This window comes from Rhinatrema bivittatum, chromosome 5 (genome assembly GCF_901001135.1).
Source record: "Rhinatrema bivittatum chromosome 5, aRhiBiv1.1, whole genome shotgun sequence".
NCBI classification, from domain to species: Eukaryota; Metazoa; Chordata; class Amphibia; order Gymnophiona; family Rhinatrematidae; genus Rhinatrema; species Rhinatrema bivittatum.
The window spans coordinates 113,536,639-113,553,458 of NC_042619.1; the positions used below are offsets into that span (position 1 = coordinate 113,536,639).

The 16,820-nt window shown below is 43.1% G+C and overlaps 1 protein-coding gene across 2 annotated transcripts in view; it reads right to left on the bottom strand.

Moving 5' to 3' along the window:
• Window positions 1-897: 897 nt before the first annotated feature.
• STOML3 (stomatin like 3) overlaps window positions 898-16,820 on the bottom strand; it is a 96,781-nt gene continuing 80,858 nt past the window's right edge. Inside the window, exons 7-8 of one of the 2 annotated variants that reach the window (XM_029602752.1) lie at window positions 15,409-15,543; window positions 898-4,159 (exon numbers count right to left, since the gene is read on the bottom strand). In XM_029602752.1, coding sequence (XP_029458612.1) covers window positions 3,965-4,159; window positions 15,409-15,543 — 330 coding nt within the window. In that variant the 3' untranslated portion in view covers window positions 898-3,964. The remainder of the gene's footprint in view (window positions 4,160-15,408; window positions 15,544-16,820) is intronic. The other variant, XM_029602750.1, reaches the window with a different exon arrangement.

Below are 16,820 nucleotides of genomic sequence, written 5' to 3' on the forward strand. Positions count from 1 at the left end.
ATGCTTCCGCTCTGTATACTCTCGCTACAGGACAACTTAGGTACCCGCTCCTCGGGGGCCTTGCCTTGCTCTTGTCTACCCCCTGGGGCTGCCTACCACCTACAAGGATGCCTAAGGTAAGGCTCCTCAGGGGCCTTATTTCGTCCCGGACCACCGCTCCTCGGGGGTTCTCTCCTACTAAAACTGCCAGCCTCAGAGTGAGTACTACCGCTCCAGTTCTGTCTCTGCATTGTCTCATCTCTCTCTACATAGATCTCAGCCTACCCTGCACCACGGACCACTACCGGACCCATCTCCCTCTCGGGACCTGGTGAGACTGCGTAACTGCCTTTTCCACTCTGCAGCTTTCAGACAGAACATTACCATCAGACATTTCCTCTTCTGGCTGAGATCATTGCCCGTTCCTCGGGTAACCATCTTTGTTGCAGTATAGTAAAGACTAACTTTCTCTGTGTCCATCTCTGCTCGGAGGTAGCCTACCGCTGCAAGTCCCCGCAGGGCTCCACCCTGTGGGAGGTGCCATCTCTTACAGCGACCAAGGGCCCATGCCTCAATGTCCAAAATTCAACACTAGGGTCTGGTGTAATGTTTGCTTTGCTGCTTTTTCATAGATAAGGTTGCTGCTGTTTGATTCTTGAGAGTTACTGCTGTTGTTATATGGTACGGCAAGGTTCTAGATGTTATTTTATTATAGTTATGATATATTCTTTATGTTTGGAAAGAGGATTCATAAAAGAACACATTGATATTTGTTTATTATGTGATTGGATCTGATGTTTCTATGAAGAGTTCTTTGTTTACTTTTTATATGATATTGTGTATTTGTAAACTGCAATACATATAAAATAAATTAATACAGATCAATAAGCTATTTTTAATGTTGATAAGTGCTTGAAACAAAATATTTTACAACATCACTCATGATGCATGATGGCTATTATAGACTACAAAGAAATCCATTGTCAGGTGCATTCTAAGGTATTATTTATTAATAAGAGTAGGCAGTAGGCTCATATAGGCTCAAACCTATATGCCTACTACCCTCCCATGTTAACCTTGGGCTTCCCTAAAATTCAGTTCTGGGAATGCCTCTGGCACACAGGTATGTACGCGCATACTTCCTGGCTTCTTAAAATTTGCGTTGCTTGCGTGCAGCCCACATACTCGTGTATGAGACTTTTTTTGCTAAGCGATGCTTTTAAAATCTTCCTGTAAGCCTTTTTCCCCCATAGACAAATAGAATGGGAAAAAGCCTTAGTAAATTAGATCCATAGTTAAGATCAGAATGTGCCTGATAATTGCACAAATGTTACTTTATCAATGTTTTGTGTTATTGGAAACAAATTTAAAAGAAATTGAATACATTAAATCCAGATATAATCATCAATTTTTCCAGTTTGCAATGGTTATGCATTCACTCTGAGCCTAGTGTGATCTACAGAGTGGTTGCCAATTATTAAGACTACATCAAAAAAAGACAGTTCTAGTTTTTAACATTGCACTTTCTGTGCTGAAGATTAAAGCAAATTTATTTGAAAAAAAAAAAAAAGCAACATGTTGACTTGTGGTCTTGACATTATGTTAAGCACAAAGGGCCTGAAACAGCCAAGTCTTTTCCTATAGACAAAGAATAGGAGAAAAACCATAGATATCAGACTCAAAGTGATGCATACTTAGCAAAACTGAGGTTTACTGTACATCAAAAACAAGTCTGTTGTTACAAAAGTATTCAAACATTTTCAAATTACTTTTAGAAGATTTTATTAGCAAGCTGCAAAAATATAAAATATGTTGCTCAAATATACATTTCACTTACAGAGTTTCTGAACAAATCCTTTCTCCAAGTGCCATCATTTCTAGACAACAACTAACAACATGCTTAATATGCAAACCATTGCAAATTCCTTAGCTGGGGACTACAAGAAGTAATTACAGAAAGACATTCAAAATCTGGGCTTCCCGCACTTGGCCTGGGGCTTAGGTTTTCATGATATCTACAATGAACTTGGGTGTGAGACGTTGCATATGCTGGGTCTCCAATGCACAAAATAAATACATGCAGTGTAAAATTGCATCAACAATATATTTCTGATTTTGTCAAACTGACTATATAATAAAGGATTTCTTTCAAAATTTAAGCAAAATGTGTGGTTTCTGGACTATTGTAACAACTCCCTGCACAATACAGGAGGCATGAGATTGCTGAGCCTTGCCTCATCCTACTATTTCTTAAGTTGTGAAGCTAAGAGGCCTGACACCATTTGTCAGACTGCTTCTTGGTATTAAGACGATGGGATTGTTTGTTAAGCAGCTCCTAGATTTAAGGAGCCAGAAACATCGGTTAAATTGTTAACTTGCCTCCCAGAGCTAAGAAACTAGGACCAGCTTTCAAGCTACGTACTATGCCTAAAAAGCCAAGATTGAAGTTAGGAAAAGGGGTGAAACTGTACGTTACTTCAGAGAACCTGCGGAAGCCCATATTGGGCTGCAGACTGTCACAAATAGCATGAGCACATAGGTAAATGAAGCTTTACTGGGTCCATGGAAAATAGCATGGTATGCATCCCTGCACCCACTATCTACCGTGGGCTTAGCATAGGTAATACCTGCTTTGGACCAAGTCTTACAATTTTATCCTGGCCTAACCATCCCTTTATCTCCCCCAAACTCTGGCAAAGAGAAAGTGTCCCCTGATCCAACCCTCCCCCCTCCCCAGTACAATAATTCCCTAATCAGCATTCCCTCTGCCGTAAGCATTGTCCCCTTCTGAAAGGCATCCTTGCAATAAGCAGCCTCCTGCATATGCATTACCTCCCCTCCCACCATGGCAATCAGAATCCTCTCTGGATCTCCCTCTAACCCTCCAGAAACATCCTTACCATTCCAGAGGGGCTGGATCATCACAGGCAGGAGGAACATCCTAGTGCTCCTCCCTGCACTGCGGCTGCCTTCAAATGATGCTGCTAGAGGCTCTTCACCTCTAACGAGATGCCTGAAGTGCCCCAAGTGCTGTCATTCACTGGTGGAATCAGTGCAGGTAGACGTACTCTCCTGACATCTCTCCTGCCTGGGAAGATCCAGCCTCTCTGGAATGGTAAGGCATGTTTCTTGAAAGGTGAGTAGGGGGGGTCAGGAGGCAATCTTTTGCCAGAGGATATCTCTGGGGGACGGGATGAATGCCATTGGAGGGGCTTCCTGCCTATCGAGGAATTTGATAGTGCTCAGGGGATGGGTGGGGGGAACACTATCTCTTGGCCTGGGGGTTGAGCAGATAGGTAATCTCCTATGCTAACCAGCCCAAAGTGAAAGGGCCGGTTAGCATGGGAGATTCTGGGCCACAACCAATGTGGATGTTAACTTTTTTGTGTTAATATCCAGGTTACCACGGAAGCCACACAACTGAGGGCAAGTTTTATCCATGCCCACAGTAAAAAAAAATGTTTGTATAGCATTTTAATGTGCTTGTAAAAATTTTTCCAAAACAAACGATAAACTTTTTTTCCCGTGAGTTTTACTGCATAGGCCCCTAGGTGAGAATGTTATCAACTAATACACACTGAAATATAATGCTGTTTTTTATGATAAGTCCTTAATTTTAAGACATTCAGCACAAATGGAATGCAGCCAATCAATTAGATGCCAGATACAGTGTGGGTTTCCACAGCCAGAGTATAGATAATCAGTTTTCTTTGTTACACAGTCGTAATATGAGAGTGAGTGGATAGTTTTAGTTCATTAGATATACAGTAAAAGTAAATGTGAAAGATTTGGTAACCCTAACAAGTTAACCTTGGCGACATTCCATTTTCTTGCTACTGGCATTGTATAGTAACTCAGCTATGGTTGCTAGTCAAGAAGATATGATCCATTACTCAAGACTTATCCCAACAAAAACAAGGACCTATGCTACAACTGCATGAAGCTTCAAACGGTGAAGGTAATGCAGAAGAACAAGAGTACAGGTCTATTTCCTTCTCTTAACAAAGCCCTCCAGTATGTCAATGGGCAGAGGGAACACAATTGTAGAATTATTTTCTGTAGCAACAGTGGCCAAGGTTTGCAGATAGCGCAACTGGAGTGCTGCTGGAGATTCGGTAATCACCATAGAGGCCTCCTTGAGAGCACGGGAAGCATTCATCTCTCCCTCTGCTGCTATCACCTGAAACATTAACAAAAGAATAAAGTATCAGCTGCAATAACACAATCAAAATGCAATTATTTATTGTGCATCATAATGAATGCCAGGAGTAAAAATAGATTTAATCGCCTAAGTCAACCCTATCTGGCTAAGTGGCTTTATGCTGCCTGATAGTCCATGCATATTTTTTGTTGCATAGAAACAATTAGGGATGTGAATCGTTTTTTGACGATTTAAAATATCGTCCGATATATTTTAAATCGTCAAAAATCATTAGGGCCACGATACAATACCAATTTCCCCGATTTATCGTTAAAAAATCGTAAATCGGGGGAAGGGGGAAGGGGGAGGGCAGGAACTTACTTACTTGCCCTAAACCAATGGCAGGAAAACCGGCACACTAAAACCCCCTAAAACCCACCCCCGACCCTTTAAATTAAATCCCCCACCCTTCCGAACCCCCCCCCAAATGCCTTAAATTACCTGGGGGTCCAGCGGCGGTCCGGAACGGGCTCCTGCAATTAAAGTGTGTTGTCTTCAGCCGGCGCCATTTTGCAAAATGGCGGCCGCAAAATGGCGGCGGCCATAGACCAACATGATTCGACTGCAGGAGGTCGTTCCGGACCCCCGCTGGACTTTTGGCAAGTCTTGTGGGGGTCAGGAGGCCCCCCCCAAGCTGGCCAAAAGTCCCTGGGGGTCCAGGAGCGATCTCCTGCCGCGAATCGTTTTCCGTACGGAAAATGGCGCCGGCAGGAGATCAACTGCAGGAGGTCGTTCAGCGGCGGTCCGGAACCCCCGCTGAACGACCTCCTGCAGTCGATCTCCTGCCGGCGCCATTTTCCGTACGGAAAACGGTTCGCGGCAGGAGATCGCTCCCGGACCCCCGCTGGACCCCCAGGGACTTTTGGCCAGCTTGGGGGGGCCTCCTGACCCCCACAAGACTTGCCAAAAGTCCAGCGGGGGTCCGGAACGACCTCCTGCAGTCGAATCATGTTGGTCTCTGGCCGCCGCCATTTTGCGGCCGCCATTTTGCAAAATGGCGCCGGCTGAAGACAACACAATTCAATTGCAGGAGCCCGTTCCGGAACGCCGCTGGACCCCCAGGTAATTTAAGGCATTTGGGGGGGGTTCGGGAGGGTGGGGGATTTAATTTAAAGGGTCGGGGGTGGGTTTTAGGGGGTTTTAGTGTGCCGGTTTTCCTGCCATTGGTTTAGGGCAAGTAAGTACTTCCCTCCCAAAGTTGATGAAGTATTAAGGCATTTGGAGTGGGGGATTTAATTTAAAGGGTCAGGGGTGGGTTTTAGGGGGTTTTAGTGTGCCGGCTCACGATTTTAACGATTTTCACGATATTTTAAACACCCAAACGGCAACAATACGATTCCCTCCCCCTCCCAGCCAAAATCGATCGTTAAGACGATCGAGGACACGATTCACATCTCTAGAAACAATGCCTTCCAAAGCTGTGTTTGGAAACAACGTACATAGTTTTAATATTTTTTTATTATGCGCATTGTAGGCATGCCATTCACACAGCTAACTTATGCCATCATTTTGAAATATGTTGTCACACACATACTTTTAGCCATAAAAACCTGATCTTCAAACACAATATATGGAGGTACTTGGTATTTGAAGATCAACTTGTTTTATGTAAGCTTAAAAGTACGAATATTCTTTTGAATATGCCTTCCTATAGGTACAAAAATGTATTTGATGAGGTTAGCAATTTTTCCTTTAAATTAGCAACATCTTTGCTGTTACAGAAATATATATTTGTATGTGCCTTGAAGTATGGGTAATGATACTGATCTTCTCTGATACCAATGTTACTATAAACATTTCCTTATAAGCATTTTTCACATACACATAAGGTATCTTTTTATAAAAAAAAATATTAATTAGTATCAAATCAGCCAATGTGAAATACAACCAAAAGGATATTTCTACTGACTGTGTGTTTGTGGGAGAGACATTTATAATATATCTGTCTAAGAAAATGTAATCAGAATGTAGTTGGGTAACTCTTACAATTCCCTCAGTGCTACTACCTCTTCTCTCACGTACCTATCCCCTTCAATTCTGCTCCTGTTAGAGCAGATAAAGCTGAAAAAAAATGTATGATGATTGTTTTTTTTTCCTGTTTTACTGCTAGCACTAAATTTATAGCAAGCCTGAAAGATTTATAATACTGAAATGGACTTTCTTATTAGAAAACAATGATTTTGCTAAGGTAAAGAGGATTTGATATTAGCCAGTAATTGCTCAGAACATTTGGGTCCAGGTTTGGTATCTTCAGTGTAAGTCTAATCACAGCTTTTTAAAGAAATTTACAGGGTCATTTATCAAAATGTGTGAATGCACATTTTTAGAAGAGGTGGGATTGGGGAGTGGTTTGGGTAGGATTAATTAAAATGAGGGACAATATCACACTGTGCGATAGCATGATGCATGCTATTGCATGGTTTTAATGCTGGAAATAACTACACCTTTTTTTCTGGTGTTAAGCTGTGTGATATGCCTGAAATGGGTATAATGTAATTTGTGTTAAAGTTTGCAAATTGCATTTTGGCCATTTCTGGGCTTAGGGGAGAGAGGGGAGATAGAGAGAGGAGAGGAGAGGAGTCCGTGTTGCCAACCTCGCTTATTTACCGCGAGTTTGGGCTTTTTTTTTTTCCTAGCGATTCACTTTTTTTTCTTTCAACTCGCAGGTTGCTTATTATTGGGTGGGTTTTTTTCTGTCAATTGCGTTTTTTGGGGCTTGGTGAGTGGGACTTGGGCCCAGCTGTGCCTGTGATTGACTGCTGCTGCCGATGAGGCCTGTCCACTGTCAGAGAAGCACTTGGGCAGAGAGGCACTGAAGTGTCTGGTGACCGAGGAAGATTTTATGCAGCATGGCAGGCTTGAACACTGAAGGGAGTGAAGTACTTAACTGGCAACAATCAAAAGAAGAGGTACCTGGAGGGGCAGGAATGAGTGTGCTGGGAGGGAGAATGAGTTTGAGGGGGCCAGAAATATGCTTGGATGGGGTGGGGAAGGGGAATGAGTGTGAGGGGAAAAACATGTGTTGGGGGGGGGAATGAGTTTGAGGAGGCCAGAGATATGCTTGGGTGAGGGGGAGGAGAATGAGTGTGTAGGGGCCAGACATGCTGGGGAAGGAGAATGAGTGTGTGGGGGCCAGACATGTGCTGGGGGGGGGGGGGGATGAGGAGAATGAGTGGGTGGGGGCCAGACATGCTGGGGGGAGGAGAATGAGTGTGTGGGGGCCAGACATGTGCTGGGGGCAGGGGTGAGGAGAATGAGTGTGTGGGGGCCAGACATGTGCTGGGGGGGGTGAGGAGAATGAGTGTGTGGGGGGCCAGACATGCTGGGGGGAGGAGAATGAGTGTGTGGGGGCCAGACATGTGCTGGGGGGGTGAGGAGAATGAGTGTGTGGGGGCCAGACATGCTGGGGGGAGGAGAATGAGTGTGTGGGGGCCAGACATGTGCTGGGGGGGTGAGGAGAATGAGTGTGTGGGGGCCAGACATGCTGGGGGGAGGAAATGAGTGTGTGGGGGCCAGACATGTGCTGGGGGGGGTGAGGAGAATGAGTGTGTGGGGGCCAGACATGCTGGGGGGAGGAGAATGAGTGTGTGGGGGCCAGACGTGCTGGGGGGGGGGTGAGGAGAATGACTGTGTGGGGACCAGACTGCTTGGGGGAGGAGAATGAGTGTGTGGGGACCAGACATGTGCTTGGGAGAGGGAAGAGAATGAGTGTGTGGCTTCTGAGTTTAAAAATTTACTTTTTAGCGCCACCCTGGGGTAGATTTTCAAAGAGTTACGTGCGTAAACCCCGAAAATCAACCACTGCCTGCGCCAAGCTATTTTGCATTGGCTTGGCGGCACGCGCAAGCCCCGGGACGCCACATATGTCCTGGGGCTTTAAAAAGGGGCGGGGCCAGGGCGTGGTGGCGGTCCCGAGTCCTCCGGCCACAGCAGCCGTGCTGGAGGTTTGTGCACCGGCAGCTGGCCTGAGCGCGCCAGATACACCTGCAAGAGGCAGGCGTAAAAAATTAAATAAGGGTGGGGGGGATTAGGTAGGGCTGGGGGGGTGGGTTAGATAGGGAAGGGAGGAGAAGGTGGGAGGACCAAAAGAAAAGTTCCCTCCAAGGCCGCTCCAATTTCGGAGCGGCCTTGGAGGGAACGGGGAAAACCATCGGGGCTCCCCTCGGGCTCGGCGCTCGCAAGGTGCACAAGTGTGCACCCACTAGCGTGCGCTGACCCAGGATTTTATAACATGCACGCAGCAGCGCGCGCATGTTATTTATTTATTTATTTATTTATTAATTAACTTTTATTTACCGACATTCGTGAAGCACATCATGCCGGTTTACAATGAACTCAGGTGGAAAATACAGTATAACAGTAACAATATTAATAATAATAATAATAAGTAACAATAACAGTTAACAATATAAGGGGATGAGAAGGGGAAGGGGACAAGGTAGAAGGAGGATGAAGTAAAAAACAAATTAAATAAGAATGGAGGGAAAACTATGTACAGATGAAAAAATGCATGTTATAAAATCGGGTGTACATTTGTGCACGCCGGATAGCGCTTCCATATGTACCCCGCGCGCGTAATATTTAAAATCTGGCCTACTATCTGGAGCAATCTGTTTAATGTCATGTAATCCACAAAAATCTGATGGACATTTTAGGTGGTTAAATATTATTGCAAGCCATTGTATTTCTTCCATTACACTCACAAAAGTATTTATTAAGTGCTTTCTGTGTATAGGGGACAGTTTTACATGCAGAGTGAGACCTACGAACTACACAGTACACCTTGGTGAAGGTTTGACATCATGTGGAGTAAGGAAAGTCTCACAAAGATTAGATTTCTACAATCTTATCTCGCTCTTGCTTGATATTACCCTGTTATAAAGTTCATCAAGCTAGGTCAAGAGAACACTGTAGAAATCTCATCTTTGTGAGACTCTCCTCTCTCCAAATGACATCAAATCTTCACCAAGATGTACAGTGCAGTTGGTTCATCTCACTCTGCATGTAAAACTGGCCCCTAAATTCTAAACCACCACCAACACCTCACCTTGAGCTATTAGCTGACCCTCCTGTAGGCATATAAATAGTTGAATACTATGACGGCCTTTAAGAAGGCTTTTTCTCTCTCTCTCCCTCCCCCTAAAATTTACCCTAAGTGCACCCCTTTCTCATACCACAGGCATTATCAATGCAATATTATAGCATTTTAATGAATCTAAGAGGTCAGGTACGTGGCCCTCCCACAGTTAAGTAGAGAAGATGTGCTGGAGGTGGTTAAGTAGTCCAGTTTTGGCTTGTTTGATGGGCCAAGAGGGCAGGAATCTTCCAGTCATGTTGTTGGTTTGAGATCTGAAAGAAGGGAGTCCCTATCTTTTTCAGGTAGAAAGTTGAAGGAGATGACAAAGTGGGAGGGTATGTTGGATTTGCAGTGAAGAATTCTGATACAGATGATTTTTTTCAGAATTCAGCAAGTTTATTGCAGTCAGTTTTCATTTTTGGGAAATGGGGTAATGGGTTGGGGCTCCCAAGCATTTGTTGATGGCTTGGAAGAGCTTTCTTTGCTATTTGTTTGCTTGGGTGATGTTTTTTTTAAAAATAAAGCTTTTCGGTTTCCGTGATGACCTTGTGGTAGATTCTTTATGTCTCCTACTATTGTTTCTGTTGGCTTTGGATTTAGATTTATGCCATTTATGCTCAAGTCTTCTTCCCTCTTGTTTTATTTCTTTCAGTTCTGGTGTATACTAGGGGGTGGATTTGGTGTTTCTGATAAGAACATAAGATTTGTCATACTGGGTCAGACCAATTGTCCATCAAATCCAATATCCTGTTTCCCCACAGTGGCCAATCCAGGTCACAAGTATCTGGCAGGATCACAGAAGGTCGAGAGATTCCATGCTACTTATCTTAGGGATAGGAAGTGGATTTCTCCAAGTCTATCTTAATAATGGTTTATGGACTTTTCTTCCAGGAACTTGTCCAAACTTTTATTAAACCTAGCTACACTAATAGCTGGGGTTGGGTTTTTTGTTTTTTTTTTTGTTAATTTCATACAAAGAGCAAGACAACATCTTACTACAGAAAATAGAAATGATGTCTCCAATGAAAATGAAATAATAAACAATGAAAAATATCTATGAAAGTTACATCATTTTTCTCAAAGGCAAACTTTGAAGGGTCCCGATATATTTAGGGAGAAATAAGGAAATATAAACTTAGAAAGGCTTAATGGTCACAGCAGGTACATTTTAATGGATTATCTAGGGATCTATTATTCCCCAGGATGTGATGAACTTATACTCCTGGCATTTATAAAAGATTTTTAGTTGTTCTGGTAGAAAGAAAACAAAACATTCATTTTTACCACGAATAACACATCTACGTGGATATCTCAAAACAAATATATAACCCAATGTTGTAACTTGAGGTCTCATAATAAGGAAATCTTGTCTTTTTATTTGAGTAACCCTTGCAAAATCCACAACAAAAGACACAAGGAGAGTTGATCTTTCAATAATCTCAGCGGTTGAATCTTCCAAAAATTTAGTCAAATTAGCTAAGGCTTCAGTATGACCCCCTTTAGGAAAATTCTGTTTACTGGCACTTGATAGAAAAAAAACCGCTTTATTTATTAAAGGAGATTTATCTAATTCAAATTTCAAATTTTCATGGAAAAACTTTTTTTAGAGTGCTGTATACATCCTCTCCCAGCACTCTAGGAAAATTTAAAAAATGTAAATTTAAGTGCCTGACATAATTTTCTAATATTTCCAATCTGCGAGAGCAATTCCCAAAGTCCTTAACCAGTTTAGAATTGCAGGCCTGAGTTTGAAGTATAGCTTGCTCCGAAGATTCCACATGCACTTTAAGATCTTGAATTTGGCCTCCAAAATTAATATTGCGAGAATTCACATTTGTTGTCAAAGTCTCAATCCTATTTTGACACTCTTTCACCGAACTTCCAAAACTTGCCACTATATCCCATAATGCCTTGAGTGTTACCCAGTTTGGGAGGGGGTTGGAAAAACTCACCCCGACACCAGGACAAGCCATTCTAGACAGTCCCACTGCTGAAACTACTGTAATTCTCTCCTGCTCTGTTGCGTCCGTCGGTCGCAGACAGCTGCGACCGCTCTGCCTTACCTATTTTCTCCCCTTTCCTTCTCTTTGAGCAAGATGGCTTCACCACTATGGGAATGTAAAGATCCTAACCTGAATGACCTATCGGGATTTCTACAACTGTTTAAGTCTGTGTTTGATGACCCAGCTCCTGCCTATCGTGAACATCTGGGTGAGACTACACTTCTGAGCCTGTTGAGCATATTGGCACCTCGTGGATCAGTGCCTTACCTTCCTGCTTTACCATCTACTAGAGCAGTACAATAAAGACTCTATCCATTCTGTGTCTGCTAACTGTCAGCCAATTGCAGTGGTTCCCCACGGGGCTCCTCCCCAGTGGGCGGAGTCATCTCCATTGCGACCAGGGTCCACAATGCCTCAAACACAAACGCTCCTCCTGTGACTCCACAGGTGACAAAGGAATCGCAGACACCTCGCCTCTGCCAGCAATACTGACTCCAGCAAGCTGGAGAAAAATGTGAGAAAGCAGCAGTGAGCCTACGCTCCGTTCCCCTCTGCCGTCGCAGAAGTGATGTCATCAGTCTGCGCGGTAGGCCCGAGGGGAGGCTTGGTGGGCACTGGAGCTGGCAGCCGTTGACAATCCGGGGGACTCAGAGTGATCTTCCCAGGCTACTCTGGTGCTCCCTCACCGGTCGTCACGGTGGGGACAGGTCCTCCCCCTCTCACCGCCGATCCAGATGCATATGATGTGATCGACTGCTGTCCTGGGGGTAATGGTGTGTCTGGAGGTAGACACAAATTTTGCCCTTCCTTTTGGAGGGCATTTCAGGAAATGAAGTAAACATTGGGAGAGCGTTTTTCTCAGCATCTGGTCACGCGCCATCTTGAATCCGAAAGTGGCACCTACACTAATAGATTTTACCACATTCCCTGGCAACAATTCCAGAGTTTAATTAAGCATTGAGTAAAATATATTTTTTTCTATTTGTCTTAAATGTTTGTCATTGCATGTTCTCTAGCTTTTGTACTTTTTGAAAGAGTAAACAACCTATTCTCATTTACCCATTCCAGTCCACTCAGTATTTTAACACCTCTATCATATCTCCCCTCACCCATCTCTTCTCTTAGCTGAGAGCCCTAACCTTTCCTCATAGGGATAACCTTCATTGAGGGAAGTATGTCTATGGCTTTTTTAGGTCAAAATTCAGAGAGTCAACCATTATAGTGAATTAATTGACTGATGTGGTTGTGGTGGATGATGGGGAATTATTTGTGATGGTTGTTTGAGGGATTTTTTTTATTTTAGTTCCAAGAGGGTTGTTAGCAAATTTGGGGGGTTCAGGTGTGTGGTTGGTCTGACTAGTTTTGTGGAAATTATCTTTGTAGTTATCTTGAATGACAATAGTTGCATCACAAAGTCAATTAGATAGTGGTCTGACCAGGATATAGATTTGATTTGAATGCTATCAATTAAAAGTTCTAGGAGAAGTTTGTGTAGTGCAAGTACCAAGCGAGGATATAGTATGCTACGTGGGTTGACTTGGTGATGAGGTTAGTGAGGCTTACGGCTTCCTATGAGGAGAAGAGATCATCTGTGTTTGCCAAGCTTATATCGTCAACATGAATGTTGAAGTTGCCTAAGATGAATGTTCTAGTATTATCTCTGATGTGATTGATATGAGATCCTGGAAGGCCGTGTCCCTCTTTGATGTTCACTGATAGGAAGAGTCCCCATTTGGGGTGGGCATTGTTCTGCAGGAATATTGTTTTGACGCCATACAATTCTTGAGCCGGAAGCAAATTACATCCTGACTATCTTGGGAAAGTATTGCTACCCTCTGCTCTGTTTGTTTTCATGTGGGGAATATGTGTGTAGGTTAGCCAGGGAGCAGATTTGGAAAAACCTGGGGGAGTGAGGATCATGTGCCCAGGTTTTGTTAGTCACATAAAGGCCAATATTTTTAAAAACTGTATAATGGAAATTAGGGTAAAGTTAGACAGGTAAGTTATCTGGGATATTTAGTAGGATGTTCCTGAATAAAATTAACCTGGATAGCTTCAAATCTTTATTGTCTAGATTTGAAATGAAGCCGTTATGTTGCCAAGTATCTGGATATGTAGACCAAAATAACTTAAATTTAACTGGCAATATTCAAAGAATATCGCCAGTTATATAACAATACTAACCAAAAGCTATCAAGCAGGCTTCAAGCCCAATCTCCCATTCCTTTCCCAGTGAAAAGATTCCTGACACCTCCTACCGCCCCCCCCCCCCCAAAAAAAAAAAAGAGTATTTCACATTGCAAGGCTATAGACTTGAAAAATCTTCCTCACCTCCTCCACCATCCCTAAAAGTCCAAAAAAAGACTGTTATGTAACCAGTCTTGCTGTCAGAGCAACACTGGACATATTGGGAGATGGATGAAGATCTGAGCCCCTGGGCACCATTAGAGGGTTGGGGGTGCAGGTAGGGCAGAAGGGTAAGGGTGGACCTAGCAGGGTGAATGGGAGAGAGGAGGGTAGTCTAATGCTGTGGGCCTTACCCCAAAACTTGCCTAATTTATCAAATAAACTTTAGCTGATAACAACTTACCTGGATAAAATAGATGAATAAGTGCTTACAATATTGAAAAGTTGGCATTTAGCTGAATAACTTATACATTATTCTGCTAAATGCCTTTGAACATCTACCTCTTAAAGTCTACAGATAGGTCAACGAGTATGTCATATAGATAGATATAGTCATATGTACCTAAGCTTGATCTTTGTAGGTAGAAGGCAGAGGAAGCATGAGTTTACAGATTATGGGCCTCATTTTCCAAGCACTTTACCGCGTGCGAATTAGTCATTTGGTATTCAGGGGGCAGAGTTGGGGCGGAGCATATGTAAAGGAGAAACCTGTGTAACCTCGCGTTATGGACTGCACTACGGGCCAGAAAACAAGTATCGCCATCCACGATATCTCCAGACAGCCTGTTGAGGGGGGGGGAGAGAGAGAGAGAGAGAGAAAGAGAGAGAGAGAGAGAGAGAGACTTACTATAGTGCCTGTGCCCTACATAGGTATTTCAATCCCTATGGGAGGGCTACCTACTAACTTGGGGTGGGGATTAGGTATGAGCGTCGGGGGTTGGGGGCCACTTTCGCATTCCACATGAGACCTACAGACAGAACAGTGGTCTCTAGTGCAGATTTGCTGGCCGTCGGAGTGAGGACGCTCACTCCAAGCGGAGATTTGGCCAACATTCTCTCCACCTAGCATGTTGTTGCCCAGGTAGAGTGTCCATCAAGCTAGGTAGAGAGAACGTTGCCCAAACCACTTCTTGAGTGAGCGTCCTCACTCCGACGGCCAGCAAATCTGCACTAGAGACCACTGTTCTGTCCGTAGGTCTCATGTGGAATGCGAAAGTGGCCCCCAACCCCCGACGCTCATACCTAATCCCCACCCCGAGTTAGTAGGTAGCCCTCCCATAGGGATTGAAATACCTATGTAGGGCATAGGCACTATAAGTAAGTCTCTCTCTCTCTCATCTCTCTCTCTCTCCTCTCTCTCTCTCTCTCTCTCTCTCTCTCTCTCTCTATCTCTCTCTCTCTCTCTCTCTCTCTCTCTCTCTCTCTCTCTCTCTCTCTCTCTCTCTCTTCCCCCCCCCCCCCGGGAGCCTGAAACAGGCAATAAAAGACTGAAAGAATATCGTGCAGTGGATTCCCCACTGCACGAAAGAAGCCTCATTTGCATTGGTAACGCCCCCTAATGCGTTACCAATGCGATATTGGAAAATAAGGCCCTATGTTTGAAATGCACACCATCTGAGTTTTAAATACTGAAAGTTGATTGAAGCGCAAATGGAATACATTTCCAACTCATTTGCAGAAGAGTTAAATGAGCAACATGGGCTCTCTGCTACTGTTTAGAGAGAAGTTATCAGGCAGTTTGCTGTGTAGCAAGGTGGTGATCTTTCTCCATGCAATCAATCTTTCTCTATCTTGAAAATTTCCAGTATTTATGGAGTTTTGATATCATATCACCAGTTATGTGGCAATTTGGTACATTTATTGAGATCTGGGATATTTTTAGACAAACGGGTACAATAGTTCAATCTTAAAGCTACTTAGGAATTAAATTTGTCAGGAAAATACTATTCTTTCATTCTCACCTTAGCCCTAGCCTCTCGACTAGCTTCTGCTTCAGCAGCCATAGCCCTCTGCAACTGCAAAGGGAGACGGACATCGCGGATTTCCACACGGTTAACTTTGACTCCCCATTCATGAGTGGCACTATCAAGTATGGTCTAGTAGGAAACAAAATGCAGAATTAGAAAGAAACAGAAGCGTGGTCCCGCACAAAACTGATGTACCTTAACTTTAATACTTTAAGACAATACCAAGGTTTTAATTAAAGTGCATCTCCAACACTGAGAGTGTGTGGAAATTAAATGTTTTGGTTTGTGAATACTTTCAGGAGACTTCATACATTTTTACACTAAGAAGCAAAAGAGGTAGAGAGCGAAAGAAAGATATACATTCAAATATTTTGAAATTTATACATAAGACATACAGACCAGTTTAGGCATAACAATTTGCTTTTCACATGTAAATTATTATTGTCTACTTATTAAGGCCTGAAAAGTCTTTCAATAAGCTGGTTTACTTTTGCACAATAGGATGTTTAGTGCCTTAATGTCATTGCTGATCAAATGAATGGATAGTAAGGATACAAATCACTGTGTCTCCACTTTGTTTTCTGAAAGAGAATCAATGTAATCTGTAGTTCTTCAGGATCTTCAAATATTTTGGTCTTCGACTTTTGATAGAACAGTCCAAACCTTGCTTTCCTATTACTCTCATATTATCAGTAATGTCTTCCTTTTCTGTGCTGTAACTTTGTTTAGATCTGTGATAATCAAATGTTTCTTTCCTCTCACAGTCAAAGTGACCATATTTGTCTTTTTTTTCAGGATTTCCAATAACTGAGGGTATCTCAAGATACACTGGTCTTGGGTTATTTTTGCTGCTGGACATTCTGAGGACATTTATCAAAGGGAATTACCTGGGCAAATAGGTATTTACCTGGTTAGATTACCCTGTTTGAAAATTATCCTCTTCACAGCAACTAAAAGTATGTACATGCTTTTACAGTATGTATGCTTTTAGAAGAATTCAAAAGAGGCATTTTCAAGAGTGTATTTAGTTAATGGAAGGAAAACAGCACATCCAGATTTGATTTTCAAATGTACATGTACTGTTTTATAGGGATGTGCATTCACTGGAAAACAAATTATTTTTCAGAACAAAGTAGTCTATTTTTTGTTTGTTCTGTAAGGAATGAAATGAGAATAGTCTTGCCCAAAAATACCTGAAAATGTTTGGGTATTTTTTATTTGTTTCCAAAACACATTTAAAACATGTTTTTAAAAATGGCCCCCTGGAACTCTGCTGCCACTTCCTCAGGTCTCCGGGGTCTCTTGGACTCACTCAGGGCCTTCCTCCTGAGCCCCTCTGACTCCCTTCACCACTTGCCAATAAGACAGGACTATCTGGTTGGGGTGAGCCAAGCCCACCTGGAAAC